This window comes from Podarcis bocagei, assembly GCF_964188305.1.
Source record: "Podarcis bocagei genome assembly, chromosome: 1".
Lineage (NCBI taxonomy): Eukaryota > Metazoa > Chordata > Lepidosauria > Squamata > Lacertidae > Podarcis > Podarcis bocagei.
Genome location: NC_138125.1, coordinates 5,413,494 through 5,439,782, shown reverse-complemented (window position 1 = coordinate 5,439,782; position 26,289 = coordinate 5,413,494). Strand labels below are relative to the sequence as shown.

Here is a 26,289-nt window from a genome sequence, read left to right as displayed (position 1 = left end):
TGGTGGGAGGGCGTTCCACAGGGCGGGTGCCACAACCGAGAAGGCCCTCTGCCTGGTTCCCTGTAACTTGGCTTCTCGCAGGGAGGGAACTGCCAGAAGGCCATCGGAGCTGGACCTCAGCGTCCAAGCAGAACGATGGGGATGGAGACGCTTCTTCAGGTATCGTGGACCGAGGCCATTTAGGGTTTTAAAGGTCAGCACCAACACTTTGAATTGTGCTCGGAAATGTACTGGGAGCCAATGTAGGTCTTTCAAGACCGGTGTTATACGGTCTCGGTGGCCGCTCCCAGTCACCAGTCTGGCTGCCGCATTCTGGATTAGTTGTAGTTTCCGGGCCATCTTCAAAGGTAGCCCCACGTAGAGCACATTGCAGTAGTCCAAGCGGGAGATAACTAGAGCATGCACCACTCTGGCAAGACAGTCTGTGGGCAGGTAGGGTCTCATCCTGCGTACCAGGTGGAGCTGGTAAACAGCTGCCCTGGACACGGATTTGACCTGCGCCTCCATGGACAGCTGTGAGTCCAAAATGACTCCCAGGCTGCGCACCTGGTCCTTCAGGGGCACAGTTACCCCGTTCAGGACCAGGGAGTCCTCCACACCTGCCCGCCCCCTTTCCCCCCAAAACAGTACTTCTGTCTTGTCAGGATTCAACCTCAATCTGTTAGCCGCCATCCATAACTTTGCCAAAATGGTCCTGCTAGAGGCATTGGTGTGTATATCCAAGGACACAGGGCTGATGTGCAGGTCTGAGGCAATAATCTCCAGGTCTTAATGGTGTCAACAATCCCCCGTCGATTCCAGGGCCGTCATTGGTCAGGTTGCTTTAGTAATGTATGACACCATCACCACCCATATCACAATGGAAGCCCCGGCTCTGTTTGCTTTCCACTCGGGCTGCAGTCCTGTGCACGTTTACTTGGGAGTAAGCCCCCTTCAACTCAGTGGGACTTACTTCCGAGTAAACATGCACGGGCTTGCCCTGTTACTTGGCTCCGAGTTCCTGGCAAGGCTGTGAGGCAGCCCTTTGGCCTGCGAACTGGTGTGATAGTTGACTGACGGCGTCCGTCATGGATGTATCTGGTGACTTAAAGACAATGAGAGGTAGGTGAGGCAGTCATTCTGAATTAGCCTCCCCTGAGCTGTTTTGGCCCATAATTCCCACCATTCCTACTTAGCACATCTTTTTTTATAATAATTTTTATTGTTTTTTTAACACATATTCAACACAAACAATACACAATACAAAAACAAACAAACACATAAACAAGTATAGTTTCAAAACCTTCTTTTCTTAAACCCTGTTTCTCTGACTTCCCCATACCTTCCCTTTCTGCACCCCTGTTTTCAAATTTCTTTCAGCAAATCCTCACTTCATAATTTAATTAATTGACCTTTTTCTCCCCCTGTCTTTTACCTAATCAATACAGCTGTAACCTCTTAATTTATCTAACCTTGACATTTTAGCACTCATTTATTTTATAAAAATTCTTAAGATAAACTTTAAATTTCTTCCAATCTTCCTCCACCGTCTCTTTTCCTTGGTCTCGGATTCTGCCAGTCATCTCGGCCAGTCCCATGTAGTCAATCACCTTCGTCTGCCATTCTTCCAGTGTGGGTAGTTCTTGTGTCTTCCAATACTTTGCTATAAGAACTCTTGCTGCTGTTGTGGCGTACATAAAGAATGTTCTGTCTTTCTTTGGCACCAATTGGCCGACCACGCCCAGGAGAAATGCCTCTGGTTTCTTAAGAAAGGTATACTTAAATACCTTTTTCATTTCATTATAAATCATCTCCCAGAAGGCCTTAATCCTTGGGCAAGTCCACCAAAGGTGAAAGAATGTACCTTCAGTTTCTTTACATTTCCAACATTTATTATCAGGCAGATGGTAAATCTTTGCAAGCTTGACTGGTGTCATGTACCACCTGTAGATCATTTTCATAATATTCTCTCTTAAGGCATTACATGCCGTAAACTTTATACCGGTGGTCCATAACTGTTCCCAGTCAGCAAACATAATGTTATAACCAATGTCTTGTGCCCATTTAATCATAGCTGATTTAACAGTTTCATCCTGTGTATTCCACTTCAGCAACAAATTATACATTCTTGACAAAGTTTTAGTATTGGGTTCTAACAATTCACCTACTTAGCACATCTTGATCCTTGAGGAATAACAGCGTCCACTTTGACAATCAGGAATTATTTTCTTTTTTAAAAAAAAAAACACACACACCCATGCTTTACTTACCGTATTTTTCGCTCCATAGGGCGCACCGGACTATAGGGTGCACCTAGTTTTTAGGGGGGGAAATAAAGAAAAAAAATTACCCCCCCCCAGCCCCAAAGAGCAAAGAAGCCAAGACAGCGAGCGGGATCTATTCCGCTGGCTGTCTTGGCTTCCTCTTTAGCCGTGCGCAAACTCTTCAGCTGGGAGAGGCTGCACACAGCTTTGGCAGAAGCCAAGACAGGGAGCGGGGTGGATCCTGCTCGCTGTCTTGACTTTGTTTTTAGCCGCACGGCTGGGGTGGGGGAAGCCCGAGCTTCCCCAACCCCAGCCCCCAGAACAGGTCTGGGAGCAGCGGCAAGGTTGCGCGCAGCCTTGCTGCTGCTCCCGGAGCTTGCAGCGCTGGGGGTGCGCTCCAAAGGCTTGTGGATAGCTGCCTGAAACCTGGGGAGCGCAGCGGGAGTTGGCACTGCACTGCCTGGGCTTCAGGCTTCAGGCTGCTATCCGCAAGCCTTCAGAGCGCGGGGAGAACTCCTGCTGCGCTCCGAAGGCTTGTGGATAGTTGCCTGAAGCCTGGAGAGCGAGAGGGGTTGGTGCGCACCGACCCCTCTCGCTCTCCAGGCTTCAGCAAAAGCAACGCAAAGCCTCCGGAGCGAAGCTCCCTCTGCGCTTCGGAGGCTTCCCGTTGCTATCGCTCAAGCCAAGGAGCCTGCATTCGCTCCATAGGACACACACACATTTCCCCTTCATTTTTGGAGAGGAAAAAGTGTGTCCTATAGAGCGAAAAATATGGTACAGTGGTGCCCCGCAAGACGAATGCCTCGCAAGACGGAAAACTCGCTAGACGAAAGAGTTTTCCGTTTTGGAGGTGCTTCGCAAAATGAATCTCCTATGGGCTTGCTTCGCAAGATGAAAATGTCTTGCGAGTTCCTGCGGTTTTTTCCCCTTTCCCTCCCCTTTTTCTAAGCCGCTAAGCCACTTATCAGCTGATCCGATAAGCTGATAAGCCGCTAAAAGCCGCTAATAGCGCTAATAGCGCTAATCCGCTAATCCGTCAATGGGGCTTGCTTCGCAAGACGAAAAAACCGCTAGACGAAGAGAATCACAGAACGGATTCTTTTCGTCTTGCGAGGCACCACTGTAATTCTTGCAAGAACAAAACAAGCAAGAATTCGTTATCACTGTAGAGCTTTCACCTGCAGAATGGCCCAGATTGCTACCTACCCAGCATTTTACAAACATTTCCCACAAGAACTTTTAAAGCTACAAGTATCTGAGAAGGAAGGAGACATGTGGGGAGAGAGGAGGAAGGAGCGAAACTGTCCGTTTCAATTTCACTCAGTTCCTCATTTTCTCTGTCTTCAGTTCTCTGCATTGCCGTATCAGTTTGCAATTTATAAAGTCCTTGTGAAAGTGAATAGCTCAGCTGGTTAGAGTGAGGCGCTGATAATGACAAGGTTGCAAGTTTGACAGCTGCATATTCCTGCATTGCTGGTGGTTGAATGATATGATTCTGAGTGCCCCTTCAAATCCTACAATTCTATGAGTCTATGAAAGCTCATCGTTTTTTCTTGTTGTTGCAAATTTCTCCTAACATGCTCATTTTGCGTGCAATTTTGCAAAGCAATATCCCCTCATAGAATGCAATTTTTGATGTTCTTTTAAGTCATACTTCTGCGGAGACACTTTACCTTAGAATAATATTACCATACACGTTTCTTGTTTGGAGAACTCCACTGCAGATTTCAGAGAAGTGGAAATACGGTTGCGCATTGGTTCACATACAGTTTTGAACAAGTGAAAATTCGGTAGGTTCGTCTTTAAATGCAAAATAAATAGAACATTTCCCCCACTCCCAGGAGAGGACTGAAGACTGGGTGTGCTGTGTGATGTCAAACTGCATGTTACACTTGCAAACAGCTACATATATTTAAAGAAGATGAGTAAATGAGCAAATTAAGTTCAAGGGGGCAGTGGTGTAGCAAGGTTAGGTGGTACCCGATGTGGAAAATTTCTTGTCCCCCCTGCCCTATTGAATATTTTTATTTTTGCCTGCAAAAATGGTTTGACTTTATTTCATATTTTGGGGGAGAGCCAGAGTTGCTGAGCTTTTTTGAGCTTATTTTGCAGAGATTGCATGCCTTGCGACAAGGAGTCTGCCTGCTGCCCTACAGCTGATGTGGAGCCGGCAGGTGGACTATTTTGGAAGCCTGCGCATTGCAACACCAAAGCATCTCTCACAGGTCTTGAGTGCCACACAGCATTTTGTCTCCCCCCTCGGAGGTGACACGTGTGGCGAACCACACCCACCGCCCCCACCTTGGTCCGCCCCTGCAAAGGCGGAGGCCTGTGGCAGTTTGAGGAAGAGGCGCTTGTTGCATTCGTGGTTCTTCAAAACCAGCAGATCAGATACGCACACCCATCAGTGACAACCAGTACAATGACCCGTGTTGCTTTTCAGAAATTTACAACTACATCTGCTGCAGCGCTGAGCAAAATGCCGACCTGGCTGCCCAAAGTCTCATCCAGTGGGTCGGGCCACCGAACATTGATGCGGCCATTCATGTGTTGGTGGAGATGCTGAAGGAGGTAGGAACAGAATTGACATCATGTGGGTTCAAGTGCTTTGGGTTGTACTCAGAGCAGATGGGCCAAAGGTAGCAGGGCATGTCAAATTTTTAAACTTTCAAATTCCAAAAATGAGTGGTACTTATAATGTGATATGGGAATTCAAAATATATTTTGGTTACATTAATATAATTTAGTTTTGCTTGGGAAGTAAAACATGTGTAAAATTGCATAGCATCATTTAAATGATTGCCAAGTACTTGCAGATGGTTGGACAGTGTTCTCGAAGCTACAAACATGAGTTTGACCAAACTGTGGGAGGCAGTGGAAGACAGGAGTGCCTGGCGTGCTCTGGTCAAGGGGGTCACGAAGAGTCGGACACGACTAAACGACTAAACAACAACAACTTGCAGTTATTATTGATATTATTATTTAGCATAACCTGACATTATTATTTAGCATATTATTATTTAGCATAACCTTCCAGTAGGCAAAATTAAAATTCTTTGGTTTTCCGAAAGCAGTTTTTGTGCTTCTTCATCAAACATAGACTCACCAAGCTAAATATTGTCCAGTCAAAAAAATAATAGCAGATTTGAATTCCTCACGCACACAAAATTATTTTTAAGACCCCCTCACTTAAGAAATTTGCAAAAATTATGTTTTGCCGCCTTAAATGACATGCTCTACTAAGGAAGTCAATTCCATTAATGTCAATGAGAACATTCGGAGTAGGATGAATGTTGACTGTAACTCTTTAAGCTGAATATCCCCACAAGAATTTTCAGGGACCTTTCTGGTTAGTTAAGAGTGACTGTTGTACAATATCCTGTTTCTTAGAGTAGGACTGCACATCTCAAAGAAGAGAGAGTTGCCCTTGAAAATGGCAGCCGTGTGACTGACTCCCTATCCCATCTAGTTAGGGCTACATTTGAGACTTTTTAGTTTCTTCTTCTTCTTCTTTGGCGATCCCTCGTAGCCGAGTAAGATTGTCTTCCATGAACACGGTTTTAGCAGTGTGTCCGTAAAGTGACTGTGGAGGCCAATTCTGGATCCACACATCCTTCCACAGTGGGGACATTGGTTTCTGGGCAGGAGTTGATCACAGTGTGGATTTGCTAAGCGTGCCTTCCTCTTAGCACGTTTCTCCCTTGTGTCCTGAGTTCAAGTGTCTTCTAAGCCCATGACACCTTTGGTAAAGGCTGTTCCCCAACTGGAGCACTCGCAGGCCAGTGTTTCCCAATTGTCGGTGTTTATACTACTTTTTTTTTAGATTTGCCATGAGAAAGTCTTTAGACCTCTATTGTTGTCCACCAGCATTATGCTTTCCATTCTTAAATTTGGAATATAGTAGTTGCTTTGGAAGACGATCATCAGGCATCCACACAACATGACCAGTCCAACGAAGTTGATGTTGAAGAATCCTTGCTTCGACACTGGTGATCTTTGCTTCTTCCAGTACACTGGCATTAGTTCACCTGTCTTCCCAAGTGATGTGTAAAAGCGTTGATGGAATCGTTCAAGGAAAGGTGACTAAGGCAATGGAAGAAAGGCCAGCAATGACTTAGTTGTAGTTCTTCTAACCTAGATCATTCTTTGGGGATCCTGAAGAAAAAAATTAAGTACCCAGCTCAGGTCATTGTCTTACATAGAAGCTAGTCTGAGAAATCCACTCCACTTCCCAGTGGGGAGGAGTTGCGGTGGACCGCGTGGCCACCCACTCCCCACCGGGGGCTGGGGACTTTGTCCCCCGTTGCCTGGGGGGATCAAAGCCCGGCCAGCCAATCCGCTGGCCAGGGGTGGTGGTGGCCAGAGCCGTTTAAATATAGGAGCGAGCCAGAGGACTTCCTCTTTGGCTCACTTCCTCAATCACCCGCCCTCCCTCCCTATTTTGCAGGTTAGGCAATGGCCTTGCTATGGACTTCGGTTGGTCGCCTTGGTTGTCAGAGGGGCATGGTAGGAATTTTTCCACTTGGCAAATTGGCACCAGCCACTTGGTTTTCACCTACCTCGTAGTAATCATCACAACTATGTTAGGGTTGCGGTTAGGCATTGTTTGACCTTGTGATGGGGGGAGGGGAGGTGTGGCCATCACCTGCCCCTCCAAACTTAAGGGTATTCCGTTAAAGGAATCCGGGGGTGTGGATCTAGTCTGAAGCCCGGCTGGGAGCTAGGGCCTTGACACAACCCCACGGGAACACCAGGGAGAGCTTGAGTTGGTTCGCATTGACAGGGCTCCCCCTACCAGTGGTTTACCCTTACTGGACAGTATCCTGGACATCAGGCAGGAGTCAGATATAGTCAGGTGCAATCAATGCCTAAGCTAATACCGCTCACATTCTGTATTTTCAATAAAGTTGTGGCCAAAATTTTGCCCAATAACATAAACCTAATATCTGATCTAGGAGTCTCGGTTGACCACAAACTTGACATGAGCCAACAGTGTGACGCGGCAGCTAAAAAAGCCAATGCAATTCTGGGCTGCATCAATAGGAGTATAGCATCTAGATCAAGGGAAGTAATAGTGCCACTGTATTCTGCTCTGGTCAGACCTCACCTGGAGTACTGTGTCCAGTTCTGGGCACCACAATTCAAGAAGGACACTGACAAACTGGAACGTGTCCAGAGGAGGGCAACCAAAATGGTCAAAGGCCTGGAAACGATGCCTTATGAGGAACGGCTAAGGGAGCTGGGCATGTTTAGCCTGGAGAAGAGGAGGTTAAGGGGTGATATGATAGCCATGTTCAAATATATAAAAGGATGTCATATAGAGGAGGGAGAAAGGTGGTTTTCTGCTGCTCCAGAGAAGCGGACATGGAGCAATGGATCCAAACTACAAAAAAGAAGATTCCACCTAAACATTAGGAAGAACTTCCTGACAGTAAGAGCTGTTCGACAGTGGAATTTGCTGCCAAGGAGTGTGGTGGAGTCTCCTGCTTTGGAGGTCTTTAAGCAGAGGCTTGACAACCATATGTCAGGAGTGCTCTGATGGTGTTTCCTGCTTGGCAGGGGGTTGGACTCGATGGCCCTTGTGGTCTCTTCCATCTCTATGATTCTATGATTCTATGTGTCCTTGTGTGAGTTATTTCCAATGAGGGGGTGGCTGCGGGGTCCTGACACCCAAGTTCAACAACCTCCCCCATTAGATCCCAACCCTCTCTGGGCACAGAAGGCCAAGAACTGGGCAGCATAATCCAGACTGACCGCCACAAACCCACAAGACTTTCTGCTTCCTTAGAAAGATGCGTCTGGGAGAATCGTCCAGCAAGCCAATGATGTCCTCCTATCTCTGGCAAGCTCTCTTTTCAATGACGTGATGTACAGACTTCAAAAGAATGTCAAGACTGGGATCCTCCCTCACCACATGGTCTTCAGGACCCTGGGCAACCTGGCCTCTCGCTACGGTAGGGCTCCCTCCAGTTCTTCACTGTTGCATGTTCTCCCATTGAAGGGAAAAAGGGCTTGATTCCCATCTCAGATAGGATGCAATTTACATATGGGGTGTGGGGGGAAACACTGAGGACTAGTGATTTTTTTTGTAATACAGTAATATGTTGTTCTTCTTTCCATATAGAAAATTGCATTTATTACTCAACAATTATATTCCAGTTAAACTAGTGACTTCCCACTTGCCCGTCATCGCTGTTTATAACTCAAATACATTGCATTTTAGGGTTCCGTCTTAATTTTTTTCTGCTGTTTTCTTACACTTTAAACCCTGCTGTGGTCTTCGCATATGGGAAATAACTTTTTATATAGACAAGAAAAGAGTTTCCAGTCTTCTTTAAAAAGATTCTAAATTTGATAATACAAAAACCAAAAAATATAATCCAAAAACAATGTTAATGTTTAAATGATTATTTATGTAGACAAAGATTAAATGTAAGGTATTGGTTGTGTTTAGAATAGATTTATGAAAGATTTAGAAAACTTATTGATTAGAATATTTGTGTGAGATAGTATGGGGAAAATGCAGAATAACAGATACAATCTTGCTTAAAATGTATATAGGAAGTGCGGTGCAAGCGATGGAAGTCAATCAATGAAATTTTATTATTATTTTTATATTGAGATATTTGTAGAATAAATTTGGAAGAAAATCTTCCAACTTTTCTTCTTTTTTCCTCTTTATTTTTTCTTCTTTTTTCTTTTCTTCTTTTTATCTTTTCTTTTCTTCTTTTTCATATATGTGTGTGCTTACCTGAAATATGTATGCATTTGCAATATTTTGCTCATCTTTTGTAATAATTATGTTAAATAAAATAAAATAAATAAATTTGTATCTTCTATCAGCGCCGTCAATTTCACCCTCTCTGCATCTTCCAAGATTTCCATCAACCATTCTTCCTTTGGAAAGAGGGTTTTTCTCTCCCCCTTCCATAGGTGCTGGTTTCCTGGGCCCCCAGGTTCCCGAGCACCCACAAAATTCCCCATGAAGGAGCCAGGATTTTGGCCTCTTGGGAAAAGTCACTTTAAATATTTTCCAAATTTTCTAAATCGTCAAATATATATATATTTTTATTACTGAGAACTAGTGACTTGACAAAGCTGGTTCTGTTTAATTTCACCCAGGCCACGCTAGGGGATCTAACCTCAGGAAGGGCCACACTGCAACAGAGGTTTGTGTGTTTGCATACCAAAACCAGCTGAAGTTCAGTCCCATATAGAAGCATCTCCAACAGAAGGGCTGCCCAGAGTTCGTGATCCTAAATTGTAATAAATCATTACCATCCTCTAACGAAAGGTTGCTTGTGTCTCTTCACTCAGCACTCAGGTGTATCCCGTTTTTGTCACTTACCTGTGTGTATTTAAGGGTGATGATTAAGTGGCCCATGACTAGCCACATGAAAGAAGCAATATGCTACGGTGAGTGATTCTTTTTCTTTTTTGGGCGGGGGGGGGGAATGGAATATCACCATCTTCCTTCCATTCCAGTATAGCCCCTACAACTGCTAACTGTTCCTTAAAGACCATCACCTATGCCAATCTCTGTGCGCCCCTTCCAAGAGAAGTTTGGAAGGCAATGAGACAACAGGGCCTATTTGGTGGTGGCCCCCTGATTGTAGAATGCTCTTTACAGGGCGGTTTGCCTGGCACCATTGTTGTGCTCCTTCCAGTGCCAGACTATGGGGAAAATTCCCCTTCGTTCAAAACAGAAGCACTGTTTTTTGGGGAAAGGAGGCAAATGGGTGTGGAGGACTCCCTGGTCCTGAATGGGGTAACTGTACCCCTGAAGGACCAGGTGCGCAGCCTGGGAGTCATTTTGGACTCACAGCTGTCCATGGAGGTGCAGGTCAATTCTGTGTCCAGGGCAGCTGTTTACCAGCTCCACCTGGTACGCAGGATGAGACCCTCCCTGCCCGTGGACTGTCTTGCCAGAGTAGTGCATGCTCTGGTTATCTCCCGCTTGGACTACTGCAATGCACTCTATGTGGGGCTACCTTTGAAGGTGACCCGGAAACTGCAACTAATCCAGAATGTGGCAGCTAGACTGGTGACTGGGAGCGACCGCCGGGACCACATAACACCAGTCCTGAGAGATCTGCACTGGCTCCCAGTATACGTTTCCGAGCACAATTCAAGGTGTTGGTGCTGAACTTTAAAGCCCTAAACGGCCTCAGCCCAGTATTCCTGAAGGAGCGTCTCCACCCCCATTGTTCTACCCAGACACTGAGGTCCAGCGCCGAGGGCCTTCTGGCAGTTCTCTCACTGCAAGAAGCCAAGTTACCAGGCAGAGGGCCTTCTCAGTGGTGGCACCCGCCCTGTGGAACACCCTCCCACCAGATGTCAAAGAGAACAACAACTACCAGACTTTTAGAAGACATCTGAATGCAGCCCTGTTTAGGGAAGCTTTTAATGTTTGATGCATTACTGTATTTTAATATTTGTTGGAAGCCGCCCAGGGTGGGCGGGGTATAGATAATAAATTGTTGATGTTGTTGTTGTTGTTGTTGTTGTTGTTGTTGTTGTTGTTGTTGTTGTTTGCCCTCTCCCCAACCACCTTTGGCCAGCCCAGCACATCACCATTTTTCATCCAACTACAGCCCATGAATTACAACTGACTCAACACCTTTTTCTTTTTGCTGTACATGTCAGAGTTGCTTTTCACTGTAACAGTCAGCCATTAGTTTCCCATTTAACTGGTTCTTGCCAATCTTGTGATCAGGTCCCATTGTTGTGCCCGTGACACGGGTCTGAGTAATATTCAGGCCTAACAGTATTTCCACCTCAAGACAAATCCAGTGGTACCTCAGGTTACATACGCTTCAGGTTACATACGCTTCAGGTTACAGACTCCGCTAACCCAGAAATAGTGCTTCAGGTTAAGAACTTTGCTTCAGGATAAGAACAGAAATCGTGCTCCGGCGGTGTGGCAGCAGCAGGAGGCCCCATTAGCTAAAGTGGTACTTCAGGTTAAGAACAGTTTCAGGTTAAGAACGGACCTCCGGAACGAATTAAGTACTTAACCCGAGGCACCACTGTATTTTTTTAACCCCACTCCTAGGAATTGGGATAGAGCGAAGGGTCAGTCTTCCATTGTGGCCAAGTGTGGACCCACAACCTCCGACTTTCGATTGCTTCAGTGCCAAGCAATCGCTTCTCAGACGTTTTCTCTCTCTCCCTCATTCAGTTATGGAACATTTCTGTGCAGCAATAAACTATTACTACAAAAACTGGAGAGCATGTTCGTTCCCAAGAGAGACAGAAGCTCAGCTTTGCAGCCCCGTCATTCCCATCTATCAACGCTTGGCTGGCGATTGGCTGAATGACGAGGAACCGAAGGTGAGAACCAGGAAATTTTCATCTTATTACAGCCGCGCCCAAAGCAAGGGAGCAGCTCCTCTTCCGGGCCGATGGGATTAGCTTGGAGGGGGGGTGCTAAGCGGCTAGGGGCCAGCAGGGGGTGCTGGAGGTATAAATGAACTGCCAGACTTTGCAAAGCTGGTACCCCTGGCTCAAGTTCATCAATTCTGTTGAATTAATTGTTTTTAATACTCGATTGGGAGCCGCCCAGAGTGGCTGTGGAAACTCAGCCAGATGGGCAGAGTATAAATAATAAAAAAGGGAAAGGGAAAGGGACCCCTGACCATTAGGTCCAGTCATGACTGACTCTGGGGTTACGGCGCTCATCTCACTTTACTGGCCGAGGGAGCCGACATTTGTCCGCAGACAGTTTTTCTAGGTCATGTGGCCAGCATGACTAAGCCACTTCTGGCGAACCAGAGCAGTGCACGGAAACGCCGTTTACCTTCCCGCTGGAGTGGTACCTATTTATCTACTTGCACTTTGACGTGCTTTCAAACTGCTAGGTTGGCAGAAGCAGGGACTGAGCAACGGGAGCTCACCCCATCGCAGGGATTCAAACCACGACCTTCTGATCAGCAAGTCCTAGGCTCTGTGGTTTAACCCACAGCGCCACCCGTGTCCCGCATACATAAATTATTATTATTAATTAAACTAAATCGTCAGCATTGGGTTTTGAATAAATGTGTACATCACCCTTCATGCATGGATCTCAAGGCGGTTCGCAACATTGCAATACAAGACAGCTGCTCCAGACAGACCCTGTGGTCAATGGTTATCAAAAGCCACTGAGAAGTCGAGGAGAATTAACAGGGACACATTGCCCCTATGTCTCTCCTGGAAAAGGTTGTCATACACAGTAAAAGCAAAAAAAAATTCCTTCCAGTAGCACCTTAAAGACCAACTAAGTTAGTTCTTGGTATGAGCTTTCGTGTGCATGCACACTTCTTCAGATACACTGAAACAGAAGTTGCCAGACCCTTCTATATAGTGAGAAGGTGGGGAGGGGTATTACTCAGAAGGGTGGTGGGAATGGGAGATTGGCAGATAGCTGAGATGAGCCTGTTGAAGTGTTCTCCTACTGGTTTCTCTGTTTTGTGATTCTTGATGTCAGATTTATGTCCGTTTATTCTTTGGCGTAATAAACGGACATAAATCTGACATCAAGAATCACAAAACAGAGAAACCAGTAGGAGAACACTTCAATCTCCCAGGACATTCTATACAAGATCTCAAAGTAGCTGTTTTACTACAAAGGAATTTCAGAAATAGACTGGAAAGAGAAGCTGCTGAATTGCAACTCATTACCAAACTTAAAACCATGGAGAGACCTGGTCTGAACAGAGACATTGGATTCTTATCTCATTATACATGACTTAGCCATTTCTCACCTTCTCACCCCTTGCCTTTTCCTGTAAGACCTATTACAGTGGTACCTCGCAAGACGAATGCCTCGCAAGACAAAAAAACTCGCTAGACGAAAGGTTTTTCCGTTTGCGATTTGCCTCGCAAGACGAATTTCCCTATGGGCTTGCTTCGCAAGACGAAAACGTCTTGCGACTTTGTTAAACCATTAAAACCGTGCTTCGCAAGACGAAAAATTCGCTAGACGGCAAAACTTGCGGAACGAATTAATTTCGTCTTGCGAGGCACCACTGTACAGTCCTTAAGAGTCGTCAACAGGCTCATCTCAGCTATCTGCCTATCTCCCATTCCCACCACCCTTCTGAGTAACACCCCTCCCCACCTTCTCACTATATAGAAGGATCTGGCTACTTCTGTTTCAGTACATCTGAAGAAGTGTGCATGCACATGAAAGCTCATACCAAGAACTAACTTAGTTGGTCTTTAAGGTGCTACTGGAAGGAATTTTTTTTTATTTTGACTATGGCAGACCAACACGGCTACCTATTTGTAACAGTGAAAGCAGTTTCTGTGCCAAAATCGGGCCCAAACCCCCATACGATATGGATCTAGAAAATCAGTTTCCTCCAAGTGCACCTTGATCTGGTCTGTGACCACCCATTGGAGAACCTTTGCACTGGTTTGAAAGCAGCACTCAGCTCCATGGAAAATCTTTCCATGTGTGTCCTTTTGCAGGTGAAGGAAGCCTTGATGAAAGCTCAGTGGCCCATGCTAGGAGCTCTGGTCCGCTGCAGAACGAAGCAAGATGAGATCATCAGGAAGATCCCACAAGTCCTCCGAGACAGCAAGATTTTGGATTCTTTCCTCATTGCCAAAGTAAAGGGATATTTATATATATATATATAAAACACAACCAATTTTATAAGTTGTGCGTCTTTGCTTTTCAATTTGTGTTATTTTATGCACTGTGACTTACTGTTATTTTTATCAGTTACATTTTAGAAATTATTTATTGTAATCGCTAAGAGTGAATTTCTGTTTAAGTATTATTATTCGCTGATGTGTAATTTTATTGTGCGCTATTGTATCCTAATGGATTATTGAGTATTACATTATTTGATATAAGTGGTTTTTTTTAAAGTTATGTTTTTATTATGACATGTTTGAATTGGATCAGATTGTTATAAGGTGTGTGATCTTTTTTGTTTCTTCAGCTTGTATTTTTTTTAAATAATTTTTCCCCCGGTTTTACATAAAGGTTGTACACAACAAACATAACAATTCTAAAAATAAATAAGGTTCCTTCGAATCTTCAGACCTCCTTCCTTCCCTCGATGGGTTCCATTTCTTAAAAAAAATAAAATCTGGATCTTATACAGTAATCTATCTATTATATAAACATAGTATCCAAAATTCATGTTACGTTGTGTCCCTGTATTCCTGCCAATGATTTCAACAGTGGTCTCTCAAATATGTTAAAAAGTTATTTCAGTCTTTTAAAATTTTTTTATTAGTTTTCACAATACTATAAACAAACAAACACACACACACACACACACACACACACACACAAAAGACAAACAAACATAAATCATAGCCTTCTTGAAAATTACAGTTATTAGCTTTGTTAGTGACTTCCTTGCTTCCCTTTGGTTGAATTTAATTGCATGTCCTTTTAACGGTTTTCCAAATCCCAATTTTTATAAAATTTAACTTAAGCATTAACATCCTTAGATCTTCACCTTATGGAATTAAACATATTAATTCATCACTTAACATAAATAAAATCCTTAGCCCATTAGGTATCTGCAAGCTATTTTCAGTCAGTTTAACTTAACAAATTTAACTAAATAATCATTAAATTTATTCCACTCTTCCTGACACTCCTCCTCCTTCTGGTAGTGGACTCTTCCGGTTAGGTCGGCTAGCTCCGAAAAATCCATCATCTTCATCTGCCATTCTTGTATTGTCGGTAATTCTTGGATTTTCCACTTTTTAGCTAACAAAATACGAGCAGCAGTTGTGGCATACAAAAATAATTTAACATCTTTCTTGGGCAATTCCGAACCTAGTCTTTTAAAAAAATACTTGGTCTTCCTGGTTTCTGATCTTTCCGGTCCATCTCGCCATTTCTGCATATTCCACCAGCTTGGTCTGCCCCTCTTCTCCAATTGGTACTTCTTTTTCCCATCTCTGAGCTAGAAGCATCCTTGCTGTTGCAGTTGCATACATAAGCAGTCTTTTGTTTTCTTTTGGTAGTTCAGCGCCTATAATACCTAACAAAAAAGCCTCTGGGGTTTTTTTTAAACAAAAGCTATCTTAAAGATTGTTTTCCTAACTCATTTAATAATAATAATAATAATAATAATAATAATAATAATAATAATAATAATAATACATTTTTATTTATACCTCGCCCTCCCTGGCCAGAGCTGGGCTCAGGGTGGTTAACACCAGTAAAATTACAATAAAAACATAATGGGGGGGTGTGTGGAACAAATTTAAAACACAGGTTAAAATGCAATTTAAAATGCAGCTTCATTTTAAAAGTAGCCCATAGATCAAACCCATAAGGGGAGGGAAACATAAGGGTCAGACTGAGTCCAAACCAAAGGCCAGGCAGAACAGCTCCGTCTTGCAGGCCCTGCGGAAAGATGTCAAGTCCGGCAGGGCCCTGGTCTCTTGGGACAGAGCGTTCCACCAATTTTACTGGTGTTAGCCGCCCTCAGCCTGGCTCTGGCCCGGGAGGGTGGGGTATAAATAAAATTTATTATTAATATTATTATTATGAGAGAAAGATGGCTGCGTGACTCGGCTCTTTTATGGGGTGAGCCAGAGTCATGCCCATCTCCCTGGTCACAAGCAGGGGGAGGATGCTGCAGACCAGTGGAACAGGAAGTTATACTGGCTGGAGTAACATCTCCCTGCCTGTGTCCAATTTAAGAAAACAAGGAATGTTGTATTTGACTGCGCCAATGGATAGGTAAAGGTAAAGGGACCCCTGACTATTAGGTCCAGTCGTGACCGACTCTGGGGTTGCGGCACTCATCTTGCTTTATTGGCCGAGGGAGCCAGCGTACAGCTTCCAGGTCATGTGGCCAGCATGACTAAGCCGCTTCTGGCAAACCAGAGCAGCGCACGGAAACGCCATTTACCTTCCCGCAAGAGTGGTACCTATTTATCTACTTGCACTTTGACGTGCTCTCGAACTGCTAGGTTGGCAGGAGCAGTGACTGAGCAAGGGGAGCTCACCCCATCATGGGGATTCGAACCAACGACCTTCTGATCGGCAAGTCCTAGGCTCTGTGGTTTAACCCACAGCGCCACCCACTTCCGCGCCAATGGATAACATCCCACAATTACAAATGTGGCCATGTCACAGATGTTTATATGGGCATGAACCGATTCTTTTCTTTTTCTTTTTTAGAGGCTTAATATTTTTTTGGATGTCTGCGAGGAGTACAAACCCCCAATCCCAAAGAAGATATCCCAGGCAGTTTGTGACTTTGTATTCAAGCAGGTAAGATGTCAGGGAAGCTGGTGGTTTTTCGGATCCAAGTGGCCTTTGTAAACGTTAGCACCGCAGGCCCAGGTCAAGGGAGACGTCGTCAATCGTGTCACCTTTGGAAATGACCTGGGTGCACTGTACACTTGTCGTTTGTGCAAAGGGCAGCTCCTGGGGGTTTGGGACAATTTTATCCCTACCAGAGAGACCTCAGAAGAGTCAACATGGCCTCCGGTTCCATGGGTTGACAGCCCAAGAACTGCCTCTACTGGGAACCTCTCAGCCAACATGGTAAAATTAGCACCAGGGTCCAATAAAGCGAGATGAGCGCCGCAACCCCAGAGTCGGCCATGACTGGATCTAATGGTTAGGGGTCCCTTTACCTTTAGGGACGCGGGTGGCGCTGCGAGTTAAACCACAGAGCCTAGGACTTGCCAATCAGAAGGTTGGCGGTTCGAATCCCCGCAACGGAGTGAGCTCCCGTTGCTCGGTCCCTGCTCCTGCCCACCTAGCAGTTCGAAAGCACAAGTGCAAGTAGATAAATAGGTACCACTCCGGCGGGAAGGTAAACAGCGTTTCTGTGTGCTGCTCTGGTTCGCCAGAAGCGGCTTAGTCATGCTGGCCACATGACCTGGAAGCTGTACGCCGGCTCCCTCGGCCAATAAAGCGAGATGAGCGTCACGACCCCAGAGTCGGCCACGACTGGACCTAACGGTCAGCGGTCCCTTTACCTTTACTGTGCTGGCAATGCGAGCTGGGGATAGTTTCAAAGCAACCTAGGTACCGACGTTTCTTGATCTCTTCCAGGTAGTCCCACGCAGTACTTCAGGGCAACCGAAGATAATGGAAAGGTTCAAGCACCAGCGGTTCACAGTGGAAAGACAAATCCAAGAAGAAGAATCGTTCCCGTGTCATCTGGTAGCTTTCATAAGAATCTGTTTTATCCTGAGTCAGCTCACTGGTCCATCCAGCTCAGTATTAGCTGATGGCAGGTCTCCAGGGTTTCAGAAAGGGCTTCCCCAATTTGTCTTTACTTTCTTTGCTTTTCTTCAATTCTACCTGAAGGTGCTGAGGACTGCAGTGGAGCTGTCCTTGAAACTGACCCAGAAACTCCAGCAGGTGCAGAATGCCGCAGCGAGACTCCTTACGGGGTTCTCGCCGCAGGATCACATTCATCCAGTGCTTTACCAACTGCACTGGCTCCCAGTAGAGTACAGAGTCAGGTTTAAGGTGCTGGTTTTAACCTTTAAAGCCCTATACGGCCTAGGACCCTCGTACCTATGGGACCGCCTCTCCTGGTATGCCCCGCAGAGGACCTTACAGTCTTCAAATAAAAACATCTTGGAGGTCCCAGGCCACAGGGAGGTTAGGCTGGCCTCAACCAGAGCCAGGACTTTTTCAGCTGTGGCCCCAACTTGGTGGAATGCTCTGTCCCAAGAGACCAGGGCCCTGCAGGAATTGGCATCTTTCCACAGGGCCTGCAAGACAGAGCTGTTCCACCAGGCCTTTGGCCAAGGCACACAGTCTGACCCTCTCTCTCCTTCTGTAATCCTCATAGAACTCTAGCCCAATGGTTGCCATTAATTTGACTCTGAATTAATTTTAGAATGAATTGATTTTAGACTGTATTTCAATTAATTGATTGTGATTTTATGTAAACTGTGTTATTTTTACTGTTGTTAGCCACTGTGAGCTCGGCTTCGGCTGGGAGGGCGGGATATAAATACATTATTATTATTATTATTATTATTATTATTATTATTATTATTATTATTATTATTTGAGGTCCTTCCTTTGTATGCACAGCTGATGCTCTGCCACTGAATTTTGGCCCTCCCCCTATTTTCTTGCTATTTATTTATTTTATTTATTAATGGGCTTTTAGATCTTTTTTTTTAAAAAAAAGCCATGCATATTGAAAGGAGCTTTTGCAGGAGATACAAAAGCGATTCAACATTGTAAGAACACACACACACACACACACACACACACACACACACACCACATTTAAATAAAACAGCAACAGCACAGTAACCAAAGGTAACAGGAACTAATGCTAGTGATCAGCTTGAATGATAAGTTTTTAAAGCACCCCATTGTTGGTGCCTGTCTGATTTCAACATCCCACCTGGCAGGTGCCACAGCAGTGAAGGCCCTGCTCCATATCTCCACCAAACAGAGCTCTGTACAAATTCTTATTATTTTTATATTCCACCCATCTGGACGGCTTGCCCAGCTTCTCTGGGCAGCTTACAGCACATTTAAAAACATAGTAAAAGGTCAAACATTAAAAAAACTTCCCGATACAGGGCTGCCTTCCGATGTCTTCTAGATAATGATAGTAACAATAGTAACAATAGCTGCAGCTGCCAAACCAAACCTAAGGGCATGGGTAGGCAAACTAAGGCCCGGGGGCCGGATCCGGCCCGATTGCCTTCTAAATCCGGCCAGCAGATGGTCTGGGAATCATCGTATTTTTACATGAGTAGAATAATTTATTATTTATACCCCGCCCATCTGGCTGGGTTTTCCCAGCCACTCTGGGCAGCTTTCAACAAAATATTAAAATATAGTAATGCATCAAACATTAAAAGCTTCCCTAAACAGGGCTGCCTTCAGATGTCTTCTAAAAGTCTGGTAGTTGTTCTCTTTGACATCTGGTGGGAGGGCGTTCCACAGGCCGGGCGCCACTACCGAGAAGGCCCTTTGCCTGGTTCTCTGTAACTTGGCTTCTTGCAGGGAGGGAACCGCCAGAAGGCCCTCGGCGCTGGACCCTAGTTTCTGGGCAGAACAATAGGGGTGGAGATGCTTCTTCAGGTCTACAGGGCCGAGGCCGTTTAGGGCTTTAAAGGTCAGCACCAACACTTTGAATTGTGCTCAGAAACATACTGGGAGCCAATGTAGGTCTCTCAGGACTGGTGTTATGTGGTCTTGGCGGCTGCTCCCAGTTACCAGTCTAGCTGCCACATTCTGGATTAGTTGTAGTTTCCGGGTCACCTTCAAAGGTTGCCCCACATAGAGCACATTGCAGTAATCCAAGCGGGAGATAACCAGAGCATGCACCACTCTGGTGAGACAGTTTGCAGGCAGGGAGGGTCTCATCCTGCGTACCAGATGGAGCTGGGAGACAGCTGCCCTGGACACAGAACTGACCTGCGCCTCCATGGACAGCTGTGAGTCCAAAATGACTCCCAGGCTGCGCACCTGGTCCTTCAGGGGCACAGTGACCCCATTCAGGACCAGGGAGTCCTCCACACCAGCCCGCCCCCTGTCCCCCAAAAACAGTACTTCTATCTTGTCAGGATTCTACCTCAATACATTAGCTGCCATCCATCCTCCAACCAAGCTGGGGGGCCTTCTTCCATGACTGGCCCTTTCCTGATCTGAAAAGATGGTTTCTTCAAGCCAGCAGCCTTTTCCCTCTTTCTTCTTACAGTCCTCTTCTGAACACCGGGAGCTCTGCATGGATCACCGAAATGTCCTTATGGAAGCCTTTGCACACTTGGGTAAGAGCCGGAGCAGGAATAGAGAACTGTGCCCACCCCCCACAAATGCACCCACCAAGTGTTGCCTGACTCCAGCTCCCCTAAATATCCTTCCTTCCTTCCTTCCTTCCTTCCTTCTTTCCTTCCTTCCCATTTGTATGCCATTGTTCCACAGTTGAAGCCATGCTCAAGGAAGCTTGCAGCATGGGGGAAAAATACATTGCAACTAAACAATAAACAAAACATTAAAAAAAATACTCAACCAAACTGAGCCATTTCCACACGAAGCACACAAGGTCTAAAATAAAGATACGAAAAGACAACAACAAAGCCAGATATTCACTAGGCCATGTTGGACTGATGGGAGTTGGAGTCCTACAACAAGAGAGGGGGCCGACTGCTCCATCCCCAGACCAGAGACCTGAAAATATCATTTCCTTCTTGGTTTTCCTCAGAAATGTCAGGTCTTAGGTCTTGGATGAATCTGTCAGTTGTAGTTTCTGTCAGTTTCTAATTTACCAGTCTTCATTTCTCCACATTTCCACATCAGACATATCTATCTATCTATCTATCTATCTATCTATCTATCTATCTATCTATCTATCTATCTATCGATTATCTATCTATCTATCTATCTATCTATCTATCTATCTATCCATCTATATCATCTATCTATCTATCTATCTATCTATCTATCTATCTATCTATCTATCTATCTATCATCTATCTATCTATCTCTATCCATCTATCCATCTATCCATCTATCCATCTATCCATCCATCTATCTATATCTATCATCTATCTATCTATCATCTATCTATCTATCTATCTATCTATCTATCTATCTATCTATCTATCTATCTATCTATCTATATCATCTATCATCTATTCTAGTGCTCACAAAATTCACCATTTTAGTTCAAATTTCTCCTAATGGACACATATTTGCATTCACAATTTGACCTAATAACACACCTTGACAAAGCTATGTCCCCAAATACATTTGTGTATCTAATTTTCATCAAAATAATAATAATAATAATAATAATAATAATAATAATAATAATAATAACGACAACAATATATTATTTATACCCCACCCATCTGGCTGGGTTTCCCCAGCCACTCTGGGCAGCTTCCAACAAAATATTAAAATGCACAAATGTGTGCATTTTGGAGCACACTTCCCTGCGATAGATGCATTTTTGTACACACTGCTTGGCCAGAGAACTACATCGCAAAATTCAGAGAAGGGCGAAGGGCAAAAGATCGCTACGTGTTGGTGTTCTCATCTTGTTTCGGAAACGGTGAATTAGGTTGGCTAGCTTTTAAACGTGAGCTGAATCAAACACACACATACACACTTGCAAAATAATGATAATGATGGTTTGTAAGATGATGGGATGATGGGAAGTCTGACTTGCCCAAATTTGCCATTCCTTTCCTTGCAGTCGGCTGCTGTCCCATCGATGCTCTGGACTTCTTGCAGGCTCAGATGAAGGAGGACTCCGAATATATCCGTGTGGGGTTCTTAATGCATCTGAAAATGATTGTTGGCAATGATGGCCGTAAGTAGCAGCGTCCACGATCCATATAACCGGCTTAGGTGCATAGAAGAGTAGCATTAGCATTTACAGAGCATTTTCAGGTAGGGTTGGTCAGGCTTCAGTTTTGCATGATTTGCTTTGTATTTTTTTAACCCCACCTACCAGGGATACTGTAAGTAGCCCATGGCCTGAACCAGGAAGAGGTCGGGTATCCCTTGAGATGCCTTCAAACTTGATTATCCAATGTTCCTAGCTCCAGCATATAGTTTGGGACCATTGGGGTGGGCAGATAGAGCTGGGAATGGGCTGGGCGGGTTTTGCAAGGAAGGGCGCATCATTTTTTGCAAGGAAGGGCACATCTTGAAAGACCTACATTGGCTCCCACTATGTTTCCAAGCACAATTCAAAGTGCTGGTGCTGACCTTTAAAGTCCTAAACGGCCTCGGTCCAGTATACCTGAAGGAGCGTCTCCACCTCCATCATTCTGCCCGGACATTGGGGTCCAGTTCCGAGGGCCTTCTGGCGGTTCCCTCATTGCAAGAAGCAAAGCTACAGGGAACTAGGCAGAGGGCCTTCTCAGTGGTGGCACCCGCCCTGTGGAACGCTCTCCCACCAGATGTCAAAGAGAACAACAACTACCAGACATTTAGAAGACATCTGAAGGCAGCCCTGTTTAGGGAAGCTTTTAATGTTTGATGCATTACTGTATTTTAATATTTTGTTGAAAGCTCCCCAGAGTGTCTGGGGAAGCCCAGCCAGATGGGCGGGGTAGAAATAATAAATTATTATTATTATTATTATTATTATTATTATTATTATTATTATTATTACTTCACGGATGCTTTTATGAGATGCAGCTGACAAATGTCTATGTTGGAGCCCCACTGAAATCCTCTCTCCATCTCCTGCCTCTTCTAGCGTGTGAGAGCAGAAATAAGAAACAGCCAATTGTGGAAGCCGTGAAATGTCTTCTAGATGACCACCGTGAAGGGGTAAGACCAGGGAAGGGGCTCTTTTTGAGTTGCTGAAATGCTGGAAGATTCGGAACAGATATGGTAAATGTTACAGCTTTCTTCTCCCTTCACTGTTTGAGCTAGAATTTCTCTGAATACCAGTTGCTGTGGTTTCCATGAGGAAGTTTCATAAGTTAATTCTTTGCTGCATGAAGAAGCTCTTTCTATGACCTTTCCTGAATTTTCCATCATTCCATTTCATGGCATGTCCACAAGTGTTATGAGAGAGGAAGAAACACTTTCCTCTACCCTCATTATCCATGCATAATTCTTACAAACTTCCCTCATTTTTCCTTTTACATGCCTTTTCACTAAACGCCCCGAACACTGCAACCTTTCGTCGTAGGGACGTCAACTTCCATCCCCTTGATCATTTTGGCGGCCTGGCCCTAACCTTTTCCAACTCCTTTGGGAGCTCAGGCGACCAGAACCGCACACACAGGATTCCAAATGCCGTCGCGCCCTAGATTTGTAGAATGGTGTTGTGGTATCGCCTTTCGAAAGGTGAGATGACTTTGCTTTCCCCACTGCCACAGGTGAGAAAAGCACTCCTGCATTTCATCAAAGAGCTTCTTTGCTCTCAAAACGTCGAGGGCTGTCCCGTGTGGGAGATGGTTGTCTACATCTTCAGCCAGTTCACTGTGCACATCAGCCATCAAGTAAGTTGGGAAACATGCTGCTAAAATGCTCTGACAATATAGGAGACTAAGGAAGTCAGATTATCCTCCACCAGGGCAGGGCCTTCTCAGTGATGGCTCCGACCTGGTGGAATGATATGTCCCAGGAGACCAGGGCCCTGCAGGATTTAACTTCCTTCCGCAGGGCCTGTAAGACATTCCACCTGGCTTTCAATTTGAACTTGACCCGATCTTTTGTTCCCCTTCTTCCCTCCCTCTCCCCTTTTTATGAAGATTCCCCGCTCTGGGATCCCACAGCTAATTCTCCCCTGGTCTCCTCGCTGGCCCAAATAGGACTAATTTAGCCAGCTAGCCCTGGTGATCATCTAATGTTTATTGGATGCATTTCCCCCCTAAATTGATTTTTTAATTCTGCATTTATTGTTATTCACGTTTTATACTGTATTTTATACTGTTTTTTGTTGCATCAATTAAGTGTTTTAAATTTGTTGTTAGCCGCCCTGAGCCCGGTTTTCTGAACCGGGAAGGGCGGGGTATAAATAAAAATTTATTATGTTCTTATTCCAAGGCAAAGTTCACAAACCAAAACACCTCCTTCCAGGTTTGCAGCGTTCTTAATCCAAGTTGTTCATAAACTAAGCTGTTCTTAAACCAAGGTGCCACTGTATTTGCCTCTCTTGCCAAAGCACGGGAAAGACCCCGCAGTCGAGCAGAAGGAGAAAGAAGAACGGATTCAGGAACTCTGCATCGACGTCTTGGAGAATTTGAATACCTCTGCGGAAGGGATGAGCAAAGTGAGTGATTCGTATGAGTTTTTCACCCCCATCGTTCTACCCGGACACTGAGGTCCAGCACTGAGGGCCTTCTGGCGGTTCCCTCCCTGCGAGAAGCCAAGTTACAGGGAACCAGGCAGAGGGCCTTCTCGGTGGTGGCGCCTTCCCTGTGGAACGCCCTCCCACCAAAAGTCTAAGAGAACAACAACTACCAGGCTTTTAGAAGACATCTGAAGGCAGCCCTGTTTTGGGAAGCTTTTAATGTTTGATGTATTATAGTATTTTAATATTCTTTTGGAAGCCGCCCAGAGTGGCTGGGGAAGCCCAGCCAGATGGGCGGGGTATAAATAATAAATTATTATTATTATTATTATTGTTATTATTATTATTATTATTATTATTGTTATTGTTATTGTTATTATTATTTCATGGGAGAAGACCCCTCCTGGGTCACAGCACAGGTCTGTGAGAGCTCCTTGCCACATACCGCAGAGGAGACGTTCAGTTCAGTTTGCATGTAAAGGCTAACCCATGGGTAGGCAAACTAAGGCCTGGGGGCCGGATCCGGCCCAATTGCCTTCTCAATCCGGCCCACAGACGGTCCAGGAATCAGCGTGTTTTTACATGAGTAGAATGTGTGTTTTTATTTAGAATTCATCTCTGGGTTATTTGTGGGGCTTAGGAATTTGTTCATTTTTTTATCTCCAAAATATAGTCCGGCCCCCCACAAGGTCTGGGGGGGGGGACAGTGGACCAGCCCCTGATTTAAAAGTTTGCTGACCCCTGGGCTAACCGATCAAATTAGCTCTTTCTGATGCAAGGTGCAAACCGAAACTCACATATCCTTTGAAAATGCTCGTGTTAGGGTGAAGTTTGCCAAAGGACGGTTAGGTGGTAATGAAAATAACATTTAAAAATGCATTGCGTTCGGGGAAATTGCTTGCAAAGATGAGCACGTTTGCCAAAACTGCATACGAAATGGGTACATTAGGAGAAATTCGCACCCAAACGCTGATGAATTTTCACGAGGTCATTAAAAGAAATTGCAAAATGTGGAGAACTGAATTCGAGACTGGAAAAAATGAGAAACCCCTCCTGTGTTCTATTTAGATTAGTTTCTTTTATCTTTGATTTTAAAAAAGGTATTGGATACTTAAAATCAACCTTTGCATGTTTTCTTTCAAACTTTAATAAAATCTATAGGAAAAATAAAGAAACAATGAGAAATGGAGAAAAGCGAAATTGTCAGATCCAGTCTGAGGGCCACATTCTGCCAGGACACTGAGGTCCCTCGTCACGAGAAGCCAAGTTACAGGGAACCAGGCAGAGGGCCTTCTCGGTGGTGGCGCCCATCCTGTGGAACGCCCTCCCACCAGATGTCAAAGAGAAAAAGAACTACCAAACTTTTAGAAGACATCTGAAGGCAGCCCTGTTTAGGGAAGCTTTTAATGTTTGATGCATTACTGTATTTTAGTGTTTTGTTGGAAGCCGCCCAGAGTGGCTGGGGAAACCCAACCAGATGGGCGGAGTATAAATAATAAAAATTATTATTATTATTATTATTATTATTATTATTATTATTATTATTCCCTTATGAGGATCCTACTGGGGGCCGCACGTCAGTGGTGGGCGGGGTCCAAGGCATAAGTGGGTGGAGCATTGCACAGAGGCATCTATGAACCCCCAACCTCTCTCCATCCTCTTTCAGGGCAAGCAAGAGGCAAAAATCACTCTAGGAGTGTGTGGGTTCTGTGAAGGGGTGGGATTTGAGCTCCAAGGCCTGAACTTCTCCACCCCAACAGAGGTAGACTTTGTTAATATGATGTCCTGAGCAAGGACAAAGTTTACCCTCGCCGCCAAAAAATATTTCTTATTTTCACAATAATTCATTTTGGTACTCACTGGGCCTAACTTTGAGTAGGTACCCACATAAATATCGGTACAGTGGAATCTCAGTTTTTGAGCATCTCAGAAACCAAATGATTTGGAACCCGAATGCTGAAAACCTGGAAGTAATTGTTTCCATTTTCAAACGTGCCTCGGAAGTCAAACAGTTTTTCTCCCCCCTCCCCATTGACTTTGCAGCCAGCCCATTGATCCTCGGTTTTTCATAGAATAGAATAGAATCATAGAGTTGGAAGAGACCACAAGGGCCATCGAGTCCAACCCCCTGCCAAGCAGGAAACACCATCAGAGCACTCCTGACATATGGTTGTCAAGCCTCTGCTTAAAGACCTCCAAAGGAGGAGACTCCACCACACTCCTTGGCAGCAAATTCCACTGTCGAACAGCTCTTACTGTCAGGAAGTTCTTCCTAATGTTTAGGTGGAATCTTCTTTCTTGTAGTTTGGATCCATTGCTCTGTG

At 44.8% G+C, this 26,289-nt stretch overlaps 1 protein-coding gene across 6 annotated transcripts in view; it reads left to right on the top strand.

The window, feature by feature from the left end:
• Positions 1-873: 873 nt before the first annotated feature.
• The window catches only part of LOC308585378 (maestro heat-like repeat-containing protein family member 2B), an 82,370-nt gene continuing 56,954 nt past the window's right edge, over positions 874-26,289 (top strand). For 5 of the 6 annotated variants that reach the window (XR_014007349.1, XR_014007350.1, XM_081191009.1 and 2 more), the window contains exons 1-13: positions 874-1,101; positions 4,687-4,814; positions 8,032-8,197; positions 9,561-9,659; positions 11,425-11,576; positions 13,698-13,838; positions 16,390-16,482; positions 17,275-17,385; positions 19,904-19,973; positions 21,404-21,520; positions 22,418-22,491; positions 23,049-23,171; positions 23,807-23,944. Coding sequence is in view for 4 of the 6 variants with exons in the window: in XM_081191009.1 (XP_081047135.1) it covers positions 1,068-1,101; positions 4,687-4,814; positions 8,032-8,197; positions 9,561-9,659; positions 11,425-11,576; positions 13,698-13,838; positions 16,390-16,482; positions 17,275-17,385; positions 19,904-19,973; positions 21,404-21,520; positions 22,418-22,491; positions 23,049-23,171; positions 23,807-23,944 (1,446 nt within the window). In the remaining 2 variants the exon portion in view is untranslated. The remainder of the gene's footprint in view (positions 1,102-4,686; positions 4,815-8,031; positions 8,198-9,560; positions 9,660-11,424; positions 11,577-13,697; positions 13,839-16,389; positions 16,483-17,274; positions 17,386-19,903; positions 19,974-21,403; positions 21,521-22,417; positions 22,492-23,048; positions 23,172-23,806; positions 23,945-26,289) is intronic. The other variant, XM_081191008.1, reaches the window with a different exon arrangement.